This window comes from Buteo buteo, chromosome 7, assembly GCF_964188355.1.
Source record: "Buteo buteo chromosome 7, bButBut1.hap1.1, whole genome shotgun sequence".
NCBI lineage: Eukaryota > Metazoa > Chordata > Aves > Accipitriformes > Accipitridae > Buteo > Buteo buteo.
The window spans coordinates 9097071-9122268 of NC_134177.1; the positions used below are offsets into that span (position 1 = coordinate 9097071).

A 25198-nucleotide genomic window follows, 5' to 3' on the forward strand; every position below is an offset into this window, starting at 1 on the left:
TTGAAATCTATAAACATAGTTGGATTGTTTAATGAGTAAAAGACTCTTTTTTTTTTTTTTTTTTTTTTCCTCTTAAGGTAATGCTAAGAGTCTAGAGGAAACTTCTACCTGGAAAAGAAATCACATGCAGACATAAATCCTAGTGAGCAGCTCTTTCATACCGAAAATACCGCAAATTATTATAAAACATTGCTATGTCCTGTCTATGACAGCAATGTAATGGGATTTGTCTTGTGACTGGAAAAACTAACAGACTTCAATTAAAGCATAGTAGTTTACTGAATGACTAACTCGATTTCAAGTATGGACTGATAAAATTGTATTGAGTGTTCAGTCTATCCTTTTGAATCGATTTTGAAACACTAGCTGATGTTTATAGCAATGGAAAATTATTCAGTTGTCTCTGTCACTGGAACGTGTACCTCTTTGCATAAGCATCCCATACTTTATACATTTAATACAGTATTACAGCACAGTACACTTATGCTTCTTACTTCCTTCTGTGCTTGCTAGTTTTCTTGCTAGTTGGTATATCATAGATAAAAGAATTTCCTTCTTGCCGAGTGTGAAGAGTAACTGTAGGTACTTGTGCTGATGGCAGACAACCTTAATGATAAGTCTCCTAAAGTGAACAAAAATTTTTTTTTTTCCACTAGGCTGGCCCACAGATTTGCACAGTGGGTCTTCACCTGCTTTACAAGACATATGTGTTAATGCTAGGTGGAATTCTTCTCATGGGAGAACATGCTCACAGGTAGTTTACAAAACAGAAGAAAGAAGCCTTACCAGTTAACTGTGGTGTATCTCTCTCTCTCCCTTGATTGCTAAATATTGATATTTTGGGGGAGTTGGTAGAATGTTTGTGAGTAATCTCTAGACAGTGAAAATCAATTCATTTCATCTAATCTGTAAACAGATAATCTGTAAAAATGAGTGTTCTCTTAGCAAGGAAGGGTTCTCCACACTTTCTGATAGAAGAGCTCACGAAAGGTCACTTGTTTGCTCGTTTTTGTAATGTAGATTTCATCTGTACTGAAGGGTGACAGTCCTTCCTTTTAGCAAGGTATATAAAACTTAGATCAGTGACGCTCCTGTTAGAGATTCTTCTGGCAAAATGTTAATGTACAAAAAAACCTTACAGCAGAAAAAATACTGCCAGGTTGTCCTGCTGAGCTCTAGATGCACAGGGCTTTTATGTGTAAAAGTGTGGTGAAAACAGCTGCAGTAGCCTCACATGTATTTTCCCCTAAAGACATGTGGGGTTTTGACTTAAGTTAATTTGTCCCAAGCTTAGGTTGCTTTAATTATGAACACAGAAAGTACTTCTTTGAGTACTAATGTTAGGAACCAGTATTAATTCTCCTGCAGTACAATTCTTCCTGAATTTCTCCCTCATTGAGCCCCATTCCTCAAGGGGAAGGAATTCTTTTCAGAAGTAGCAGCAGACTTTATAATGGTCTCATGTAAACTTTTTCAGAGTTAACATATTTGTATGTCATCAAGAATGCATTAGAAAAATAATTGTAGGCTGTAACTTGTAATAAAATACTCAGTACAATGAAATGGAGTTAACCATGTCGTCGTAGTTCAGCACAATTCAGTGCTGTGAGGTAAAAAAACTGCCATAGTGTACCAAAACCAAATTTTCTAAACTTGGAATCTCTTATTCTAAATAGGGGACTATATCAGACTATAACTGATTTCTATCCTGTAAGAAAATTGATTATATAAATTAGCATTAATATGATAAGAGTATCTGGAAGCAAGTAGGATCTGTATTTTGGGAGGTATATTGTTTAACTTCCCTCTTTCTTCCTCCTCGTATAGTTATTATTTTTGAATGGAGTTTCAAAATTTGATCATTTCTAGGTTGGGTGCTTAGCAAGGTTGGTGATGGAGAACATGCTGAATGGATCAGGAGGGCCATAATGAGTTGAAAAGAATGTGATTTGATCAGTGGGGGGTTTTGAGTTTGGCCTTTCTGACCATCTGTGGTATCCCAAAGTTTTTGGCAGGGGGAAAAATGTTTTAAGGTGTTTTTGGAAGGTCAGGGATTGCAGGTGTGATGTAGTGTTCATTTCAAGTATTTGCGTGTACCCTTATTTGGATTTAAATAACATCGCCCTAGATTTCTCTTAAAATTGTAGTCCTTTTACTGTCAAAGAACATAATTGATTCTATTTATTGCAGGCAGCCTTCCAGATTTGGAAGTGTACACAGAAACACAAGCTGCCAACTATACTTCAAAACTGTTTCTGTTTACATTTTTACTTTCCAAATCCAAACCCTGGAGGCGTGCTTACATGTGCAAGTAAAATGAGTGCACACAGAATGACTATATGCACTGTTCCAGCACATGTCTGTACCCCAGTTTAAAACAAAAGCTGCTGTTTTGGTGCAGTTGCTCTAAAAAGAGTGTAGGTTTTGGGGTGTCCTGTTTGGACTGTTAGCAAATCTTTAAAGAAATGTTATTGAGTTGTTGTTTAACATTTGAAATTATTTAAAAAGCCAAGGCTGACATTTATTTTGAAAAGATACTTGTCTAAAAGGATTTAATATGTGTGTGTCCCAGCCATGCCTCTGTTTCTTTATTTGCGATTATTGGTGGGGAGGGAGGAAAAAGTTGCAGTGGAAGGAACCACCATTCTGGAAGCTGAACTAGCTCAGCACTGCTGCAGTCATGCTCACTCCCCTCTGTGGACACTGGTGTTCCTCTGACTCCATGATGATCTCAATAAGGCAGCTAAAACAGCAGAAGCTAGCCCAAGGAAGGAAAAGTGAGTAGTTTTCTGCCACTTTAATCCATCTGACCCTGTAACAAGCTGGCTCAAGGAGCACTGGTGCCAGCATGATGAAGAATGAGAACACATGGCTTGGGCAGGGAGAATATGGGCTCTTAAAACTATCGGTTCAGAGGAGCCTCAACAGGATTGTGGAACAGAACTTAAAAGACTGCTGGTATAAACTCAGTCTGTGTTGTGAATATTTAATTTGATTGTGGTCCATCTATATTATCATTTTTTGTATGTGTGGACAGAAAAGTTCTTACGACTGCATGTTCTTGTTTTGGTTTTTTTAATGCTGGTATATGTCTTAACAGTAATGTGTTTCTGCCTATGCTTGTAATTAAGAAATGTAAATAAGCATGTGATTCACTCATATGGAGAGGGAGTCTTGTTCATGCTTTGTTCAGTCAAAAAGATGCTATTTAACATTCCGTGTATTTCTTTTTATCTGTAAACTGAGTATAGTTATCAGTAATCCACAATTCTCCAAGTTACTCTAAATAGTGTTATTTGGGTTCATTTGTAATGTTCTGTAATTGGTAAGGTTTCCAAGTTTGGCTCTTTTAAATACACTGTGAGTGTGCTTAGAACTTTCCGTTTCAGCATCTGCTCACTGCGACTCGTACAATGATGAGGAAAATAAAATAGCTTCTTTAAGCTCTTTTTAAAAAAGAAGTCAGTTGCAAAGCCCTTCTAAATATGCATGAGGTGTTAGTGGAAAAGCATTTTTCTAAACCTGCAGTGGCACTTTAGTACTTTTGTTGATATTTTTAAAAGCCCAAACTACAACTACAAAGGAGGGATTAAAAAAGACAACCCTATTGCTACTTAGAGTTGCTTAGGAAGCAGTGGATTTGGGGAAAACACCATTTTCATTCTAATGCTTCTTTTTAAGAACTGAAGTGTGGCAAAAGCAGGTACTGGATGTACTTGGAAGAAGACTTTTCAGAAAATAAGTACCAAGGCATAGAAGTGCAGAAATGAGAATCATGGTTTTATTTTTTGACATATATAGAATTTTTTAATATATTTATAACTTTATATGTACACATAAAATGTATTTTTATATAAAATATATCTGTTAAAAAAAAAAATTGCTGAGCAAAGGGCAAGCATAGCATTCATTGCTTTTCCACAGTGAGAGCTTTCAGAAAGCTGGTGAAACAGAAGAGATGTGAAGCTGTTGGTTTGGGTTTTTCCCTCCTTTCTGTTAAGAAACTAAGATAGAGGGGCAGTCTTAAGAGGGTGCTTGACTTAAAAGGTGACGAAGAATGGCTTTAGAATAGTATCCTAGTAGTTATCCTAGCCCTGTGCTTTCAGGACACTTGGTTGATGGAGGACGCATGTGGATGATGGACTGCACATTAGATGTCTGTTAATATTATTACAGTCTCTCATAATGTACATGCTGAAGTTAATGAAACTACAGGCTAAGTAATGCACTCTTTGAGATTTGCATAATGTATGATGGCCTTTGTGGTAACTTACTATTCTGCAATGAGAGCTTAGGTCTATGGTATGTTGTTCAGTGAAAATGCCTTGCTGCTCAGTGATGGTCAGAAAAGCAACTTACTAGGAAAGCAGTAGAAAATATAAAGTCACTGTGTAAATGTGTGCTCAGTTTGGATCTTGAATGTGGTGTGCAGATATGGTCGTTCCCCCTCTACTTGGCAAAAAAGGTATGGTAAAGGTGGAAGAGATACAGAGAAGGTGACAAGGATTAACAAAAATATAGAATGACTTTTGGGCAGAGGAGGACTAAATAATCTGGGACTATTACGGAAAAGTAGTAGTGGGGAGGACTTGATGGATCTCTAGAATTAAGAGCAATGAATGCAAAGATAAAGAACTTCATTACAAGAAATCTAGGATATCAGGTGAAAGTAGCAGGCTTCAGAACAAAGCTCTCTTCTGCTCTTTTTTTGGCATCTGTTCTTGGTCACTGGTCTATAAGACATCTCTGCTCTGTCTAGATACAATTTTTCTTGTACCTACTCTAAGGTGGCATAAGGCAGTGCTGCTAGAAGGTCAGACACATGTTCCCCTCCTTTCCTTTGGCTTGGCAAAGACATTTGTGTGGCTGCCAAAGGGAACTAGAACAGGGAATTGATCCTAAATAAAACAAGCCCAACCAAAAAATGTTAATGGAGCTCAGTTCTTCTTTCTCATACATGGAGAAAAGGGTTTGTTGCTGGTGTAAGTAGATTATACTGATCTCAAAAAGCTACGGCCAAGTTTTATGTGTACGTGGATTCTTAATATCAAGTTTAGAGGGTTTTAGTAAATGCTTATAACTGTTTTTAGTGCTGTTTGAGTACTTAAGAGGTTTGGGATGAGAAAAAATTTAAAAAATTGAAGCATTAATCTGGCGAAGCTGAGCAGAGCTGATGGTTTGTATCTCATCCAAATGATAAATATTTCTCTTTCCAAATTAAAAATGTGAAGAACTGAGTTTGAGATTTGTTTTAAAATTGCTGTAATAATAATTCGAATATTAGGTATTTTCATCCCCCATGCTATTTAAGTGTTCTAATTGTAAATTATAAACTTCAGGTTAAAAAATCCTCTATTTCTTTAAAGATCATATGCATATTGGCATTTTTTTCCAAACTAATGTGATCCTGCTATTAACTGTTTCATTTGAGTAAATATTTACATCAAATACAAGTTCCTTAGACATCAGTTTGAACAAGTTTATGTAAAATATGCCCATGAATATTCTTCTACAATTATAAGTGATGTTTGAACAATTTTGTCTGAAATTCCTTGTGATGGTCATATTTTAAATTTAACATTTAAATTTCTGATTTTTACTTAGGTTTACTTGTACGAATCACTGCTTGAAAAACTTACAGTACAGAGTTATCTAAAGACTTAAAAATGCCTCCACGACCATCATCTGGTGAACTATGGGGCATCCACTTGATGCCACCGAGGATCCTTGTGGAGTGTCTTCTCCCAAATGGAATGATAGTGACTCTAGAATGCCTCCGTGAGGCCACCTTACTAACTATTAAACATGAACTCTTCAAAGAAGCAAGAAAATACCCTCTCTATCAGCTCCTCCAAGATGAATCTTCTTACATTTTTGTAAGTGTTACGCAAGAAGCAGAAAGAGAAGAATTTTTTGATGAAACACGGAGACTTTGTGACCTGCGACTATTTCAGCCTTTTCTAAAAGTCATTGAACCAGTAGGTAACAGAGAAGAAAAGATTCTTAATAGAGAAATAGGTGAGATTATCTTTATTTAAACACAGCTAATCTGTTTAACGGGCTTCTTCTCTTCAAAATACAAAACAAAGAATCAAAATGGGTTGTTTGTTATATGTATCTAAGTTTGCATTTTGTAACTGTCAGTTGTTGCATGGAATCTGCAAAGATGCTGATCATAGTAAAGTTGACATTTGTAAACTGTGAATTAAACTTTTTTGCTGTTCTGTTTCATTCACATGTAAAGTCTTTGCTTTGTACGTATTTGTAGTTGTATGTGGGTTAGAAGATACTTTTTACTTGTCTCTTATTAGCAGGATTTCATATTACTGCAGAGCAAAGCCTGTTCTATTGTTTGGGAAGTCAATCTTAATTTGTTTTGAAGTTTACAGAATTGTAAATTCTGGATTTAATTACAAATCTTAAACCACATTTGTGATAGAACATGTTTCAATGCTGCTCTATCTTGCTTAGAAAGTAAAATTTCAGAAATGAGGTGTTTCCCCCCTCTCCTTTCCTACAAAAAGAATATGGGGAGGAAAGGGAAACAAAAACACCTGAGCTTGGAGGGGCAGAGGGGAGACATTGTAATGTTTTGAATCATCTCTGGAGTAGTTTATAATTTTCCATTATCCACTGAGAAAGCACAGGGAGACTAGTGTATGTTTCAGCGTCTAGGTTAAGTATCTAAATTCAGGCACTACAAGCATACCTACTCCTTTTTAGTTGCTAGCAGATGTACATTGCAGTGGTAGAGACTTGTCAACTGGAAATACTTGTTCTGGGGTGCTCCTAATTGTTAAATTATTTAATTGTTATGAATGCATCATAGGTAAACTGTTTTGTAAAGCTTAACCTGTTCAAGACTTAGGGAGAACAGTGGTTAGCTAACCATGCAACAGGACGATTGAAAGTTTCCATTTGAACATTCATGCATAAATGATTATATATGCAAGTGATCTCATTAAAGTAAATGGAATTAATCTGAGACAGAGGACCTGAGAGAAATGGACTCTTATTACATGACACTATGCCAAAGAGCTAAGTTCAGTATCTCTTGGAGTGCTTGTCACATTTTTAAATAGTAGTTCATCAAAAAATTGAATAGCTGTCATTCAGTTGTAAGCAAAGTTGATTATGGTCCTAATAGCTACCAATAGTCCTGCTAGGGTTTTAGAAAAAATTGGACATCACGGGTCCTTTGGTCCACTTCAGAAACCTTGTGCTGCAGTTTATTACTGGTCCTTTTCCTTCAGGAGGAGTGTTAGCTGTGAGAATGACGATTTAAGGCTTCCAGGATCATCAGTGAATGTACACCTGTCTTTTCTTTTTTGTGACTGAAGAGTGCACTTAACTTTAGAACTGAATTGTTCTTGAATGAAATAAAACAATTATCTATACAAGTAGAAGCCAGTGGTTGACACAAATATTTTAGGTGTGTTTTGCTTAAAGCATGCTTTTTCTGTCACTGATAGAAGGAATCTTTAGCTTTAATTACCAGTTACAATTATTTCCTCATGCTTCTTCAATACTGTAGGTTTTGCTATCGGCATGCCTGTCTGTGAATTTGACATGGTTAAGGATCCAGAAGTACAAGACTTCAGAAGAAATATTCTTAACGTTTGTAAAGAAGCAGTGGATCTTCGAGATGCCAATGCACCACATAGTAGAGCGCTATATGTCTGTCCTCCAAACGTAGAGTCTTCACCTGAGCTACCCAAACATATATACAATAAACTAGATAAAGGTAAGATAAATATTTACAATAGAAACAATGTTTTTCAGTGATTGAAATCAGAGCACAGCTGGTGACTTAGGTAAATGACTGTTTTACGTGCTGTATTTAGTACACTCTAGCAATATCTTACACCTTAAGTTATTAAGAATCATTTTCTTGATACAGCGTAGATTCGAAAGGAAGACAACAAAACTTAAAATTACATTTTTTTGCTATTGTAATAACTGAATCTTGAAATATAACTTGGTAAATAGAGGTGACTTTTTTTTAACGGGTAGAAACGGCTTGTTGGCCTTGTATTTTTCTTTCCTCTGACATTCAGTAATGTGGAATTAAATGATACTGAATCACCGAGTTACCTTGCAGTCCTCAAATGTGGAACGGTTACTGCCGTCTTCTTGAAGGCTAAGTAGTCTGTAGTATTTGGTTAATAAAAATATTCTTAACCTCAAGGGGTAGAAGTTTGAATTTACACTAGAGTAAAAAATAAACTGAGCACGTGTAGTTCCTTGTAGAAGTTGTAAACCCTCTGTCAGTTTAGGCTATGAATCTTGTCTACATCTTCTTTCAGTAGTACTGCAAGCAATCCTCTGTGGTGAGAGGGGGTGAGAGTTGTTTTGCGGTTTTTTTTTTGGTTAGTTTTGAAACTGTATTGAAAATGATAGGCCTAACATTATTTTACATTTATTCTAGGGCAAATTATAGTGGTGATATGGGTAATAGTCTCACCAAACAATGATAAGCAGAAATACACCTTAAAAATCAATCATGACTGTGTGCCTGAGCAAGTTATTGCTGAAGCAATTAGGAAGAAAACGCGAAGTATGTTGCTGTCATCTGAACAACTGAAACTTTGCGTCTTGGAGTACCAGGGCAAATATATTTTAAAAGTGTGTGGCTGTGATGAATACTTGCTAGAAAAATATCCACTGAGCCAGTATAAGGTGAGTAACATAACAGGACTTACTTTGAAATACACTAAGATAATCCAACTTTGTGAGGGAGAGGTGTGATCAATTTTATCAGTGGCTTGCTTTTTCACTAAATTATTCCAAAACATAGGAAGTAAAACTGCGTGTGTCTTTAATTGGCTAATGCATGAGTGTAATGTGCATATTTGTTGCTGCATGTGCTTCGGGGGGGGGGGTGTAAAGGTAATTTAAACTAGAATTTATGTCACTAGTATAATTTTTATTCTTTGAATAAAGTAGTTTACCTCTAACATTAGTGATAAATCAGTGGTAGGTACTTTCAGAAATAGCCTAGATTTCTGATGGCAAGAGATGAGTTATGCTTGAATGGGGTTGATGTAATACAAAAGGAAATTCAATCAGATGTTAAATTATGAGGCAACCGTTGCTACTATGAATCTTGTCCCTTCCCCCTTTAGGGGTGGAAAAAATCTAAACAAACTGTTTGTTTTCCTGTTACTTACATCTTTAAATTTTTTGATCTTGTTAAAGGAGTGATAAACTTCCAGCACTAAACAAATCGTTGTTAAGTCTTCCTTGTGGCTGTCTGTCCTTCATTGCCTGGGTTTTGTTAGTGCTGTGAGTGTAAGACAGAACTGCTGACAGAAGAGCATCTGAGCAGCCCTCTCTGGAGCAGACAACAATGTTACCCTGTAGACTTCCTGACAGACTGCTGCTGCTTCCTCTTTGAGGAATGTATTGTTGTAATAAACAGCTTCCATTCCTTCATCTAAAATGGTTGACGATCTGCTCTCCAGGGCAATGGAGGAGAGAAGGGGGCTGGGGGGATCCTGAATAATGGGAAAAGCAGCTCTATTCTGTGGGAGCTGGGGAACAAGTGCAGGCATACATGAATAATTTTGCACAGTCATCGTGAGATCAAACACTAGACCTATTTGATCTAGCGTGGTTTCTTCAGAAGTATCTGGTATGCCTTTACTGTGCCACAAAAGAGCTTGCTAATTACACTCCAGGGCTGGACCTGTCTTAACGCATTGTGTTTTGTGGTACTGTTGCCAGACTACTTGCTCTCAGCTCTCAGTCCTGAACGGACACCATTATAGCTAGAGTCTGTCAGGGTCGGTGCTGAGCGTAAGCTAATAAGCACAACTGAACCAAAAATTAATGGGTCTGCCACTTGTCTTGTGCTCTCTGCCTGTGACTAGGAGTATCAGCGTGACCTGTGCTAGGTCTGCACCACAGCATGCTATGCAAAAGCAGCTCGGCTGCTTCCAGGAACAGCTCTAATCTGGAACAGTCTGCTTTGTTTGTGCTGTGCTGTGCTGGAGCTAAGGAGCACTATAAGAAGCCTGACTTGTCATCTTGTCAGCTCTGTTCTCTGTCTCCAGTTCAACCTTCCACAGTTGTTAGATGCTATTCGTATCTCAAAATCTGTATGAAGTGCTGCTGTGTGATCCTACCTAACAATGTATTTAAACTGTTGGATGCTATAACTATAAACACTGTAAAGGGCGTACATACAGCCACAATAATAAGCTCTTTAAATATGCTTTTACTTTTATATTTTCCTGAATATTTTTATGTATAGTTTACCAAGAGTGTAAACTTTCAAACATACTGGATTTTGGTTTTGTTTTCTTGCAGTATATAAGAAGCTGTATAATGCTTGGTCGCATGCCCAATCTGATGCTGATGGCTAAGGAAAGCCTATATACACAGCTGCCACTGGACACCTTTACAATGCCATCTTATTCCAGGCGTATCTCTACAGCTACACCCTACATGAATGGCGAAGCTACAGCCAAATCCCTCTGGACTATAAATAGTGCTCTCAGAATAAGAATCCTCTGTGCAACCTATGTAAATGTGAACATTAGAGACATAGATAAGGTAAGGGAAATGCTGTATGGCATCACATGTGGCTTTCAGCAGCTCATGGCTTCCCTCCTGGGTTTTCTTTTCTGTTGAAGTAGTCGATTCTAAAAAATACAGCCATGTTTTAGCATCTGAAAACTTTTGTATACTACTTAAAAAGTGTTAGTTGTGGTATTTAGCTAAACAGTCTGCCTGGTAGAAGCAGGACTCAGTTTCCATAGTTCACTTCAGCTAAGTATGTAATGGATAGAAAAACAAAACCTATGTTGCTATCTATATTCTAAATAATTATTACGTCTAAGAATGTATTACAGTAATTGGCAATACTCTTGATGAGGGGATGCTGGATAGTGTGCCACTATCTTTGTTTTTGAAAAAGGAGGTATGGGGAGATTAAGGAGAAAAGGTGGGTAGGATTCAATTCCATTGAAGACATACTACAAGCCTGGCTCTCTAACTTTCCTGGAATTTGTTCTGTCTTTTTTTTCCACTATGCCTTGACACATGAAGAATTGAGAATAAGTTCCAGGGTTTTTTAGTGTTCATTTCAAGTTTATTACTGTATTTTTTAAAAACTAGTTTGCAATTAATGAGGAAAAAAGACCAAACCACTTTTTTTCTAGAAGGGTATGCTTATATAGTATGCTTCAGACCTTACAGAGCATGAATGAATTTGGGTTGGGGAGTGGTGGGGCTGTTCGGTTTCAAGTTTTGTTTTTGTTTTTTACTTGATGAAAATAAAAGGATAATATGTTGTAATCATAGTATATGTTGATAGCAGTGAAAAAATTTGTGTATGGTAACATTTCAAAGACAGTACTAATATCGACATTGTTTTCAGATCTATGTTAGAACAGGTATCTACCATGGAGGGGAACCTTTGTGTGACAATGTGAATACTCAAAGGGTACCTTGTTCTAATCCCAGGTAAGCTAAATACTTGAATGACTATAGGGAACCTGACTTCCAGGGCATCATAAATGATAGCACTGAAAGAGTAATGGCTTGACTTAGCCATTATTCAGGTAGAGCTCCTTGGTGGGAATTCCTTGCCTTAAGTTTTGTAAAAATATTTTTACATATCCCTATATTTATAAATAGAAGTAATTTAATTCAAACACAAGTATTTTTGTGTCTCATATAATAGTATAGTTTATTTACTGAACGGATCTGGTTTACATGTGCATTTACAGTTGCCTCAAACTCCAACATAATTACACATTAATACTGTGAAATGAGCATAGCTCTGGGTGACTGAGCTCTGTTTTTGACTGTGGATCAATAGCAGGTGTTCCAGTTGCAGGTTAAGATTTCAGTTTCAGCATGAGGCAATGTGATGTCATGTAACCTGCAAATTTGTTTCACTGAGGTTGCATGGTATGTTCTAAAGCAGAACCACTGAGTGTGGAGAGGTGGGTATCATTTGTGAACATGGAAGTGACTGCCAGATCCGGGCTGATTTATTTTCAGGAGAATTGACCTACCATCAATATCTGGAAAAATACCTCTACTTAAAAGTGCAAAAAGAAGTTTTATATGAGCTTATATAAACATCTTGAGAACAAATATCTAAAAGATGTTCTCGTAACTTTGACTAATGAGGAGGTATGAAATTTCAGCATCTGCTAGGATTAGATGCAAAGTATGTGTTCAGAAGTAACTTTTGACTTGCATTTTCTGTCTGACTTCACGTCTGTCTTAATACACTTTGAAACTTTTTTGTCTGTACATTTTCTAGGAATATAATCAGGTTTTATAATTAGAGGGCCTAATAATATACACAGTTGTTGAAAAATAGCTTCTTCCTCTGAGCTGCCCCAAATATAGCTATACTTGAATTGATAGTTTTAACTGTTTTAGAGAGAAAATCTTCTTGGAGAGGTGGTGACAGATATGGCTTGAAAACATGGATATAATTACACATATCTGTATTATACAAAATGAACATATAAGAAAAGTGAATTGAGGTTTATCTGCCAATTTCTTAGAGAAGGGCTTTGACAGTTATTTCTTTGTAAAACTTTGCTTTTAGTAGCTACAGACACATTGAAAAAATTAATGCTGTCCTTGGAAGCTGCTGCCTCTTCCAACTGAGAAAATACAACATGGCAATCCACTTAGGAAAAACTGTATTCAAAAGTTCCTCTTCAAAAGCACAGTTCTACCAACTGAGAGATAAAGTCTACTTGGAGAAGTTCATGAAAACAAAATATGTATTCCTGTAGAACAAATCTGTGCTCTTTTTACTATGATAAATGCAATATTCCTAACTCAATATTCTTTTGGATTGCTGTGTTATACTTCTGTTATATTCCCATCTTGCAGTTATTTTTTTATTTCCCAGCAGTTCAAATTTAGCTGAGTTCTGAAAGCTATGCCACATTTTTTCCCACTTGCTTTTTTCCCCGAAGTGAAAAATAATTTCACAAGGTAAACCTTACATTAGTGTAGCACATATGCAAGTCCATTATCTTCAGGTTGTACGTATGCTGACAGTTGCAGCCAGTAGGGTTGCAAGAGTGAAGGTGAATGAACCTATTACTAAGTTTGCAGGATTGAATCTAGCATGACTTTTTAAACAGTGTTGGTGCTAGAAGGCTATTTGGGGAAGTTTCCATTCCCAAAGGAGTATATGGTGTCAAATGCACGTAGGAGGACCCTTCTTCAGTAAGAAAGTGTACTCTTTATACACGTATACAGTTTAGGCAGGAATATAACAAATGGTTTTTAGTATAACTGTTGATTGGATGAAGTTCTCTCCATGCTCTCCTTTAACCTGGTTTTATTCTGCTTTTTAATCTTACAGGTGGAATGAATGGCTATTGTATGACATGTACATTCCTGATCTTCCACGTGCTGCTCGGCTCTGCCTTTCTATCTGTTCTGTTAAAGGCCGGAAGGGTGCTAAAGAGGTAAAATACTTAATACACTTTAATACACTGACAAACAAAAGCTCCTTAAGTCAAGTTTGGGAAGATACTTGGTAAATGTTTTCCTGGCAATGAGTCTTATTGCAATGTTTGATTTGAATCTGATTAAAATAGGATTTCTTTCTTTTCTTGTAGCTTATTCTGACTACAACCTTTTTTTGTGGTCAGAAATTAACACGGGGAAAAAGCTTATCAGTTCAGCACTGTCTATACTGTATTGCCAGACACAAAGGACATTGTTAGTGTTTTGGGGTGCAAGTGCCTTAACTCAAGTTTCTAAACCCATATGTTGCTTACCTAATTATTAAAAAAGGGCAATATTTATACTTGAATTTAGAGTTGATTTTTAAAGTAAAGACAACTTGTGTTGCGTTACTATTTGATGCAAGACCTCGAACAGTAATTTTTAAGAATTTATGTATGGCATCTGATTCTAGCCACCATTACATTCTGGGTTTGAGTGTGTGTCATAGGTACTATATAGGTTTTTTTGTCTACAACCAGGTTTACGAATCTTAGAGAATCATAGAATGGTTTGGGTTGGAAAGGACCTTAAAGATCATCTAGTTCCAACCCCCCTGCCATGGGCAGGGACACCTTCTACTAGATCAGGTTGTTCAAAAGCCCCATCCAACCTGGCCTTGAACACTTCCAGAGATGGGTGGGGCATCCACAAGTTCTTTGGGCAACCTGTTCTAGTGTCTGATCACCCTTATAAAAAAAATTTTTTTTGTTATGTCCAATCTAAACCTATTGTCTTTCAGTTTAGAACTGTTCCCCTTGTTCTGTCACTACAGGCCTTGCTGAAAAGTCTCTGTCTTGTCAAAAAAACCCCTCTTTCCATCATCTTGAGTTATTTTGATGTGAGGAATATGTTAGCATGTGTTTGCAAGTGTTTTGATATCATTTTGCAAAATGACTGCCATGACAGTCATTTATAGAAAAATATGGTACAGCTTCCACAACCTGCTTTCTGCTAATCTGGGAGTGTAACAGCTTGCTCTGGGGTGAAAATGTTATTTCTCCTGACTTACTCTGCAGTAATTAATAGATGACCCTGAAAAATCATCTTTTAATCTCTTTAAGGAGCACTGTCCATTGGCTTGGGGAAATATAAACATGTTTGATTACACAGACACTCTTGTATCTGGGAAAATGGCTTTGAATCTTTGGGCAGTACCTCATGGGCTGGAGGATTTGTTGAATCCTATTGGTGTTACTGGATCGAATCCAAATAAGGTAACTATCTGCATGTGAGCTTCCTCCTTAAGAGTACATGTTCAAAATATGCTGTATTCTAATTAGTATCATTCAACAGAAGAAGTAATTTAAATTTCCTTTACATAGGAAACTCCATGTTTAGAGCTGGAATTTGATTGGTTTAGCAATCCTGTAAAGTTTCCAGATATGACGGTGATCGAAGAGCATGCCAATTGGACTATATCACGTGAACTGGGGTTTAACTACAGCTATGCGGGGCTGGTAAGGCAAACTCCCTTCCAAGATTAGCTACTAAAATATGAAAGTATTATTTACTTCTTTAATTACTTATTTTACTCAGTATAGTAGTGATAAAGAAAACTTTTTTCTTATATCCTGATTTATTGTAAAATCAAGAAATCAGTTTTTTGTTTTGTGTTTAGCAAAGTGAGTAATATATTTTCCTTTCTTTAATGCTTCACTGACCAACGAAAACACTTTAAAGAGAAACTGTCTTACTGTGCAAACTGTTAGGGCATTTTTGACATTTTTATATCGCTAATTCAGATGTCTAAACTACTTAGTTTAACTTTCCAAAAGTTGTCATTCTCCTTCAGTGATGCTATTTTTCTTTGTTACAATTTCATGTTTATAGATGGGCTTTCTTGTGTAATCCAAAGATGCTTATAACTCTTTACTGGCTGTTTAATGGGCTAGTTAGGACCATAAGTACAGGGAATTTTAAGGGAATTGGCTGGCATACACGAGTGTAGTCCTTTATCTCCCCTCTTCTACGAAGAAAACCTGTGTTTTGACGATTGGCATTTTGGTGAGGTTTGGCACTTTCTTAAAAGCACTTGTTGGATGATTAAAAGGAGAAAAAAGAAAAGCAATAAGGCTAAAAATGCTATGTATTTAAAGACAAGGCTGTAAAATTAGTTGGTATGTTTTACATTTTCTACTGGAGGTTGGTTCAAAGACTTGAGAGTTTCCCCAAGAGAGCATTGTGGTCTGTGTGAAGAAGAGTCTCGGGGTGGAAAGTTTCGCTGTACCAAAAAGTGTGTAGGTGTTAGTAAGCCTCCAGTCTGGGAATTCTGGTGATATTTATAACAGTCCCATCTCAACATATCTTGAACAAAGGGTTGTAGGCATTTGATTTCTCTTGATACTCTACAGGAAGTCCATCATAGAGTGGCATATCTGCTTATGGTATATATTGTGACTGAGCAGTGCTGCAGGGCTCTTAATAAATGTTTAAGGACAGCTGGCTCCTTGGTAAATAACATTCCTTTGCTATAACACAGCCTATTACCTGGGCTTGTATATGCTCAACTCATTGTTTTGTTCCATCTGTAGGCAAAAGTAGAAAATGGTGAGGAGAATAAGCTCTCACTTCAGTGACAAAGTAATGATCAACTTACACTTTACAATTAAAAAAACCAAAATTCTGAGGTAGAATAAAGTCTCAAATTATGTCTTTTTTGTGGTAATCCTTACAATACCATAAAAGAAGGTCTAGTGGTTAAACATGGAGAAAGCCTATTTACATCAGTGACTAAGTTGATGGGGAAACAAACTGTGTATCACTGCTTTGGTCTCACTTTCTCATTATTCCTGCTGCTTTTCTTTCAACCCTCCTTGTCCGCCGAAATCCTCTTATTACTTATCCTTTCTTAAATCATATTTCATTAAATGCTTGGTAAGTTTAACATCACTAGTTATCTCTTAGTATTGTATTTGTCCCCTTTATCTTTTAATGTGTGGTATCTTCAGGTCTGAAGCCAAACTTTCTATATTCAGGTACTGTGCATATTTATAGCTGTTTGTAATGTTAACTATATTTAGGTAGTTAAAAGGCAATGTGTTATTACTCATTCAGAAATTGGATACTAGATTACTATGTAGCATTGGCCATATCTGAAAGAGGTAAAAAATGCTTGACTGAAATGGTCAAAATCAGCAAAGCAGTCACTGAGGTATGAATTCTATATAAGTGTCTTCGTTATGATGCAAAGAGCGTAACTTTTTTGTTTAACCTTGAAATGCATTACACTGCATTTAAAATCCATTAATACATACTTAGAAGAGATCATTTATAGGTCCATTAATATCTCAAATATGAAAGAATTTTCAAATATTAAATCTAACTTACTGTCCCACAATTCATAGAATTTCAAGTTTTTGGTGTTGACCGCAACAGGATAAATGCATTTTCCTTCTGGGCTTGACCTAAACTATGATCTTTCTGACCCACTATGCAGGTACATTTTATACTTTTTTGACTTTCACTTACTATTTAGGATGACTCTTTCAGAATCAAGATGAATATGTGCAATTAATTGCTTGTTCAACATGAACTATTTGATCTTAGGTCAGGAGCAGGCTGATTATAAAGTCATTATCCATTAACTTCCTTACAGAATGACTCTGGCTTTGCTACTTGCACTGTATCTGTTACCATAATATTTAAGAATGTGTTCTAAAAATTTTCCTGTGCCACAGAGTAGTCCTGAATAATTTCCCCCCACCTTTAAGTTCAGTCCATGTGCTTGAGAACAGTAATAAAACCATGTTGGTGCACTAAGATATCTTGCTATCACACTACTAACAGGGCAAGATACTAAAACCCCTGTGAGTTGGTTGATTCATACCTTAATATTGGTAGATGAAAGCTTGAAGGCCAGAATATTCTTTTCCCATATAATAGTAGTGAACCCATCATGAGAACACATAATTTATGTAATTAAAGATAAATGTAAGGTAGGGAACTTTCAGTCTGAAGTAGATATTGTATCATGGTATAACCTGATAACTGTTTCTGTATTTGTGCATATTCTTAAAAATAACACTACCTTTTAAAGGGTGCCTTGATCTCCTTCCTGGAAATTTCACATTGTTCTTTTCAGCTCTTTTGTTTTTTTAAGCTAGATACATTGGAAAGACTTTCTGTAAAAGACATGTAGGTATTTCTGTTTTGAAGTACTAGTTCAACCAGTTGAAAATTTCTGTTGTCAAAACTGTCAGACAAAGCTCGGTTTGTTCTTACTTATCTTGTTTAATGTGCTTAGTAAAAATTGCTAAGGGAAAGAGCAGAACAAGAGGTCAAATACTGTGGTTCTACAGTTTAAACAATTTGAACTTGGAAAAGAGTTTATTTTATTCTTTTGTAGTAGTAGGTATCAAACACATGTGAAAATGTGAGTTCACTATAAAACCACTATTCAACTCTCGTACAATTTTTGGGATAGCTTCATCTTAAGTGTCAAACTTGTTAATTACGGTTGTATTTTATACCAAAGGCTATAACATAAGGTGCTTACGATTTCTCTTTTTTTTCTGTGCAATTGATTCTGTAGTTGAAACCTCAAAAACTGCATCATTTCATATGTTGCTTTGTGAAAAACATATTAAACGAACGAAGAAATGGAAAGTATAGGAGAAAAATTGAACTTGGCACATGAGCTGTGAAAAATCAAGTAGTAGTAGTTTCAATACCTCTGCCATTGGTCTAAGCTGGTTCTAATAAATGAAGTCTTAGATTAATTTCAGTGTGTACCATTTCTGTTTTCTGTGCTGTTGGGGGAATATCTTATACTAATTCTGGTTGATGCTTTCTAGTCTTCTGTTACTCAGACTTTCCTACAGTGTTCTACCTTTTATTTACCTAGCTTCATCCCCCATGTTCTGCTTTTTCAGTTCTGATTCTTTCACTCCTTTCAGCAGCTCTCAACAATCTCAAAACTGGAGACAGAAATGACCAGTTTAATTTTGTGCTGCATTGTGTTGTTCATCAGATGTCAACTGTTGCTATTTCTCCACACAGCTGATTTAGTTGAAATGTACCTCTTCTTGTCCCAGTAGTGACTAAAAGCGGTTGTAGAAATCAAAGGCCTGGTCTTTCATCTCTCTCTGTCTATATTATAAGTCCTCAGTTACAACAAAAGGAAACAACAAGATAGTATTGCATGATACAGAGTTTAAGTGTTGCTATGCTGTTAAAATACTTCCTGTATGCTGTATGACAACAGAAGGAAATGTGTGGAGGGCTAATGGACCACTTTCTCTCTGCAGAGTAACAGAATAGCTAGAGATAATGAATTAAGAGAAAGTGATAAGGAACAACTGCGAGCCATATGTACACGAGATCCTTTGTCTGAAATCACTGAGCAAGAGAAGGACTTCCTCTGGAGCCACAGGTATTTAAAACAAACAAACAAAAAACCAAACACCACCCCCCCCCACCCCCCCCAAAAACCCCAAAGTAAAACCCATGTTGTCACATTCAAACTTCAACCCATTCACTCCAAATTTTTCATGATTGTCTTTGGTTTTGCTCCCTTTTTTTTATTTTGTATTGTTGGGGTTAGTGTTTTAGAAAAGCCTTTTCTAAAGCATTCTGCAATGTATGTCTTGGTGCATAAGCCCATGGAGAAAAGTTGTTGAATTTGCTTACGTTTTCCGCATTACTGCAGTGTTACCTTCGTGCATGGATGCTGACACTACCTTATGGTTTTGTTTGGATTCTGCTGACAAAGGAAGAAAAAGTTGCAAGACTGAGGGGGACATAGTAGATGGTTATTGAAGCAAAAATGACATTTTGTACATACAACTTTTTTCTCTTTCACAGACACTATTGTGTGAATACTCCAGAAATTCTGCCCAAATTACTTTTGTCTGTTAAATGGAATTCTAGAGATGAAGTGGCCCAGGTAACATATAGCACTGAATTAGTTCTAAGTTTGAAGAAGCTGTAAAATATGCTATTTTAAAGAAATCTTCTGGAAGTTAAAAACATTATGTGTGCATGATACATTGAATGAAAACTTAGATGATTTAAGTTGCCACTGTAACTGACTGATCAGTCTGGTCCATAGTTCTTGTTCTTCAGCTCAGTCTGAGTCTTAAGATTTCCTCCTGGTGGCATTACTTGAATCTTTATGTTGCTGATTTGTCAGTTATAGTTAAATGTGAGGTTTTGTTTTCATTCTTTTTATAGTTGATAAAATAACCAAGTCAGCTGGCAACTAATCCAAATTGTTTATTGAGAGAGGACTGGCAAGTAAACAGCTTCTACTTAGATGCAGTTTGTGTCTGACAACACCTTCTAAAAGCTGCGTATTACAACTTCTTCCTAATCAATGCAAGTGTGTAATGTGCTCGGGCTTCTTGTCCGCAGATGTACTGTTTGGTAAAAGATTGGCCTCCAATCAAGCCAGAGCAAGCAATGGAGCTTTTGGACTGTAATTATCCAGATCCAATGGTGCGAGCTTTTGCAGTTCGGTGTCTAGAGAAGTACTTGACAGACGACAAACTGTCTCAGTACTTAATCCAGCTAGTACAGGTACATAACATATTTTGGTATACTTGATGTCTTGTGTATATGCGATGATCACAGAGGCTTAAAATACAACAAAAGTTCAGATGATGTGAAAAGAGGTCATCAAAAGTACCTGTTTGCATTGCGGATTATTTAGTAGGAGTAGATGAAATGTAGTTCACTTTCTGTAGTGCTGTGGTTTTGCTTGTTGATATTAAACGCCAAAATTTTGCAGAGATGCAGAACTGTTCTACCAACTGGAACAGGCAGCTATTTCAGCCATCCTAACATATGGGAAAGTATGAGCAGAAGCATCTTCTCAAAACTTTGAGCAAGTTGAGGCTAAAATATTTGGTAACAGTAAAGGAAGCATCAGATGGTAAGCTCTTGAAATAGAGGCAGCCAATGCGCTGTTAGCAGATACAGTTCAAATCCTAACACATGCAAGTGTTAATACCAAGATCAGTCATTCTACAAGAATTAATGTAAAATATAGTTTTTATTTAACTGCCTTTACTCTGTATATTGTCCATAGAAATAATAACTGCAGCTGATATTTTTCTTTTCCTTTTATCCTTAACTAGGTTCTGAAATATGAACAGTATTTAGATAATCAGCTTGTGAGATTTTTACTCAAGAAAGCACTGACCAATCAAAGGATAGGACACTTCTTCTTTTGGCATTTAAAGTAAGCTCAATATCATGTTAAGGGGTGGTGGAATTCCTGTTAGCTGTAAACAGTTAGTTGTTCTAAAGGCTTGGCGTACTAAATGTCCTTTCTTAGCAAAATATTAGCACTTAAAATTTGTTTTATATTGGTTAAGAGTTTGAATGCATAGTCTGGTAATAGAAGTTATCCCTTGCAGTTTCAAAAGCTAGTTAATAATAGATACTTACTCTTGTACTACTTTTTATCTAATGATGATTATTCTAAAAGCAGGGTAGTCTTAAGATTGCAGGAAGCCTCCCATATTGTTAGCTGTTTACAACTTTATTTTTTAATGAAGTTTTAACTTTATTTTTCATACCAGATCCCCCACCAGTCTTTTCCAGAAAATTTTACAAATAGTTGAGGCTTGAAGAAAACCACCCAAAGACTTTGTAGAGCTTGATAGCCCAAATATCTTGGTGTTCTTCCTTACTAAGTGTAACATGGGCTTTTGTAATTCCTGGTGTTGAGAAGGCTGAGCATAGATGAGCATACAGCATACTGGATTGCAGCTAGGTCTCACCTAAAAATGCTGTTGTAAGATAGTGTGATCAGACACAGAAATAGAAGCAAGGAATCTTTGTTGTGCTCTCAGTTCTCTACTTCCCGTGGGTATCATCAAGGATAATGGAATAAGTTGCTCAGTTAACTTGTTTGAGGGGATATATTTTAGGACTGTGCGAAGACTGAGAGTAGATAAGAACAAGGAAACTAGAGGGACCGCAGCCTGGGAATGGCTAAATGAGACAAGGAGAAAATGAAACAGGTTAGCTTTGCTCTCGGCAAAGAAATCTGGAACTTGAATTGAAAGCTTGAGGTTTACTACACTGAATAAAGGCAAAGGGTAGAGAAGGATAGGATGGAGCAAGAAGGAATGGGGAAAAAGCCTATAACCTCTGTGCTGAATTAGTTGTAAAGGGTACTGAAGTCTGATCAGTCCAGTCAAAATGAGATGAGTTGTGGGAGGTCAATACAAGCTATTTCCCTGAGAAGAAGGATCCATAAGCAGCCCTCAGGAAGATGTTACAGATATAGCTTCATTTTTGGCACCTCTAAGTGGTCTTGTCTTTAAGCTATAACTGTTCTTCCTCTCTGTGTAGGTCTGAAATGCACAATAAAACTGTAAGTCAGAGGTTTGGTTTACTTCTGGAGTCCTATTGTCGAGCGTGTGGCATGTACCTAAAGCATCTGAGCAGGCAGGTGGAGGCTATGGAGAAGCTGATTAACCTCACAGATATTCTCAAGCAGGAAAAAAAAGATGAGACCCAGAAGGTATTATAAGCTGTCCATGTACCAAAACTGTTGCTGTTGAGTCACAGGAATTACTTAGAACTGTGTTTTATTTGATTAACTAGAAAAGTATTAATGCTAACTTCAGTAGATACTATGTTAGAAGCTGTATTATTTCTGTATGCATTGCCATTGTCTACCTCTTAAGGCAATAGAATTAAAGTTAAGGGTTTCAATTTGTGTGATACGTGGCTAAGTGGAGTTGCTTATGTTAGAACTGTGCAAAACCATGCTTTAAAACCAAAGCTAAAATCTGATACTTACCTTCATTTACATGTAATTAGTGTTCTCAAAACCTGAATGTGATTATTTATCAGGTACAGATGAAGTTTCTTGTTGAACAAATGAGACGGCCAGATTTTATGGATGCTTTACAAGGCTTTATCTCTCCTCTTAATCCTGCGCATCAACTGGGAAATCTTCGGTATTGTCTTCAGTTTTGAAATTTGTCTAGACTTTTAAGTAAATGCTTAGTAATGTTAACATTTAACCTCAATGTTGTTAATGTTAACATACTAAATGTTAGTATCTTCAAAGTTAACTGAATAAAATTTGTAGCAGAGTAATTCATAGAGAGCGAAGTAGTTTCAATATAATGGTTTAACAAATTAGGGAACAACATGACAGTTAGCTGCTCCTTTAAGGTGACAGGAACTGCAGTCCTTTTTCCATTTGTAACAAACACACACTGCCAAAGGAAAATTTACAATATAGCCAACTCTTCTGTTTGGCTTAGCAAATGGTTAACATTGCACTTAAAAATTCAAATTTGAAGCTGAAAGTATAAGTGGTTGATTGTTGGTTACCCATGCATCTTTAATTTGATATCAGTTCAAAGAGTTTGAAGAAAACAGGGAGAACTTAGGAGTATTACAGAAACATGGTATAAGAATCAAATTGTGCCCGTTTCATAGAAATCTTATCTCTTTATAGGCTTGAGGAGTGCAGGATAATGTCATCTGCAAAAAGGCCGCTGTGGTTGAACTGGGAAAACCCAGATATTATGTCTGAATTGTTATTTCAGAACAATGAGATAATCTTTAAAAATGGAGATGGTAAGGAAAAATAAGAGTAATCCAAAAGCTACATATCTTTTTGTTTTCCTGACCTACTGTTTAGTATGTCTTCTGAGAATCTAAAATACATACATTAAAAAAACAAACCATAAAAAAAAATCATCTGAGCAAAGCAATTTTCTTTTCCAGAAAAATTAAGCATGCACAAATAAGTATTTGTCTGTCACGTACAAATTTTGTTTGATCTAAGATGCTCAGTCGGTTGAGGTGGAACATGATGCTATTTAATAATTTGTTCTTTTTACTTGAAAATGCCTTCAGGATATTATAGATGTGTAATCTGTAATTCCATTGTCATGGTTTTAGTGTATATTATTAAACAGCTTTGAAATCACCACCACAAATTTATATTCATTCTCAACTATTTAAAACCTGCTTTTCTCTATTGAGAGAACAAAACCTACACTAAACCATGCAAGCCTCATTTCCTTTAGACATACTTTTGGGGGAAAAGTAAAATAAGATGTAACAAAGTGTTCTGGTGTTATGAAATTTACAATCTGTATGTATTTGACTATTCCAGACTTGCGTCAGGACATGCTGACACTTCAGATAATTAGAATTATGGAAAACATCTGGCAAAACCAGGGTCTTGATCTTCGGTAAGCATTAGAGGTCATTCTCAAGTGATACTGTTCTTAATGGGTTTTGCATTGGTTTGTTACCAGAGATTGCTTCTGTTCTCCCAAGGGTAATAGATGAAATGCTATAAACAGGCATGTTTGTACATGTTAGTGATTTTTAATTTTTTAATAACTTTTGGTTAACTGAACTACTGGATTCTGTAAGATAAGATTGTACTTGAAAAATACTTAAGTTTCAATCAAGTGAGTATGAGGGATCTACACACCAGGAATGGATACAAGAGCTAACACACGCTGGCCATGCTATGGTCTGCTGATTGTATCTGTAGGATTTGCTTTGAACAAGTTGCCAAACTTGCAGCTCTGAGCAATTAATCTTTGTAGTTGGTATCTTCATTTCACTACACTAGGTATTACCTAGTCTGATATACATGCAGCTTCTCCAACTCTAAATAGTCTGTGGGTAGAATAGCTCCTGCAGAATGCCATTCAATATAAACTATTCTGCTTCTGGAAAACTGGTGCTAGACAGGTTATGCCTCCAAATTTGCGTTTGCTGTGTGGTAGATTTTGAGGTGGTGGCGTAACAGAGCTGCCTCTACACTGTCAAACCAAGTATGTTCTTTGCACCCCTGGTTCTCATTTCCTCATCTAGACAAAGGGGCCTATTGGTCTATATAATCTCTTGTGTCTGGGTAACTATTTTGTCTCTAGTACTGTAATGAGTGACAGAATTATGGCTTTGTCCAAGAACGGTTTGCAGAGTTAAAGTTTACAGTGCGTGCCTGTGTCTTGAAGAGTAGTCAGCTATGGAAATCTGCACAAATACATCCTCTCCCACCTCTTGCCACAATTCTTCTTAGAGGCAGAATGGAGCTTTAGAAGAGAAGTTGAATAGTTATGGTGTAAGTGACAGGCTGATTTAAAAAAAAGAAAATCAAACAAACCTTGCAACTGTCCATCTGCTCTACTGAAAGACTGAAATGAGCATGCAAGATGAGGCAGCTGATGGACTCTGAATCTTGAGCAAGCTACAGATTATACTAGTGGACAAAAAGAAAATCTTCTGAGGATCTAGAAATTGTGACTCATCCCACTAAGGCCACTGAACTGTATCTTTCTGTGGTACAGGAAGTCTAACAGTCCAAAGTTTATGCCACATCCTTAAGAAAATATATGGGTCTCACTGTTTTTCTTTGACCTCCACATCAGACTTTTGTCTAAAAATGCAAGTGTCAATAGATAGATCTAAAGATAGATAGATATAAATATACTTTTAGTACCTGCAAATAAAGTAATGTTAATCCAGAGAGAAGCCCACCTCCACAGCAACACCAGCAGTCAGCTCTACTGCTGGCTACATACTGCACTGATGTTCCACAGATTCTTAGGTCTAATACAAAGCCATGATAGATTATTTTTTCTGTGGTTTTTTTTTTTTAACCATGGCATCACAAAAAGCTTTTGATTCTCCAGTGTTCCTAGAAGGCTGTTTTACTCTATAGGTGTGACGCTTCATTTCAAAAAAGGAAACTTCAGGAGAGAAAAGG

General features: G+C 36.5%; 1 protein-coding gene across 9 annotated transcripts in view; it reads left to right on the top strand.

Annotated features, from left to right (window-relative positions):
* Positions 1-25198, top strand: part of PIK3CA (phosphatidylinositol-4,5-bisphosphate 3-kinase catalytic subunit alpha) — a 47969-nt gene that overhangs the window by 12522 nt on the left and 10249 nt on the right. For 7 of the 9 annotated variants that reach the window (XM_075031433.1, XM_075031431.1, XM_075031436.1 and 4 more), the window contains 16 exons: positions 5605-6018; positions 7535-7744; positions 8429-8679; positions 10312-10557; positions 11384-11469; positions 13349-13454; positions 14559-14711; positions 14820-14954; positions 18744-18868; positions 19300-19381; positions 19849-20013; positions 20574-20677; positions 21799-21970; positions 22306-22412; positions 22922-23043; positions 23588-23666. In XM_075031433.1, coding sequence (XP_074887534.1) covers positions 5667-6018; positions 7535-7744; positions 8429-8679; positions 10312-10557; positions 11384-11469; positions 13349-13454; positions 14559-14711; positions 14820-14954; positions 18744-18868; positions 19300-19381; positions 19849-20013; positions 20574-20677; positions 21799-21970; positions 22306-22412; positions 22922-23043; positions 23588-23666 — 2495 coding nt within the window. In that variant the 5' untranslated portion in view covers positions 5605-5666. Of the gene's footprint in view, positions 1-77; positions 143-2572; positions 2778-5604; positions 6019-7534; positions 7745-8428; positions 8680-10311; positions 10558-11383; positions 11470-13348; positions 13455-14558; positions 14712-14819; positions 14955-18743; positions 18869-19299; positions 19382-19848; positions 20014-20573; positions 20678-21798; positions 21971-22305; positions 22413-22921; positions 23044-23587; positions 23667-25198 lie in introns of those variants that run through there. The other 2 variants (XM_075031435.1, XM_075031430.1) reach the window with 2 other exon arrangements.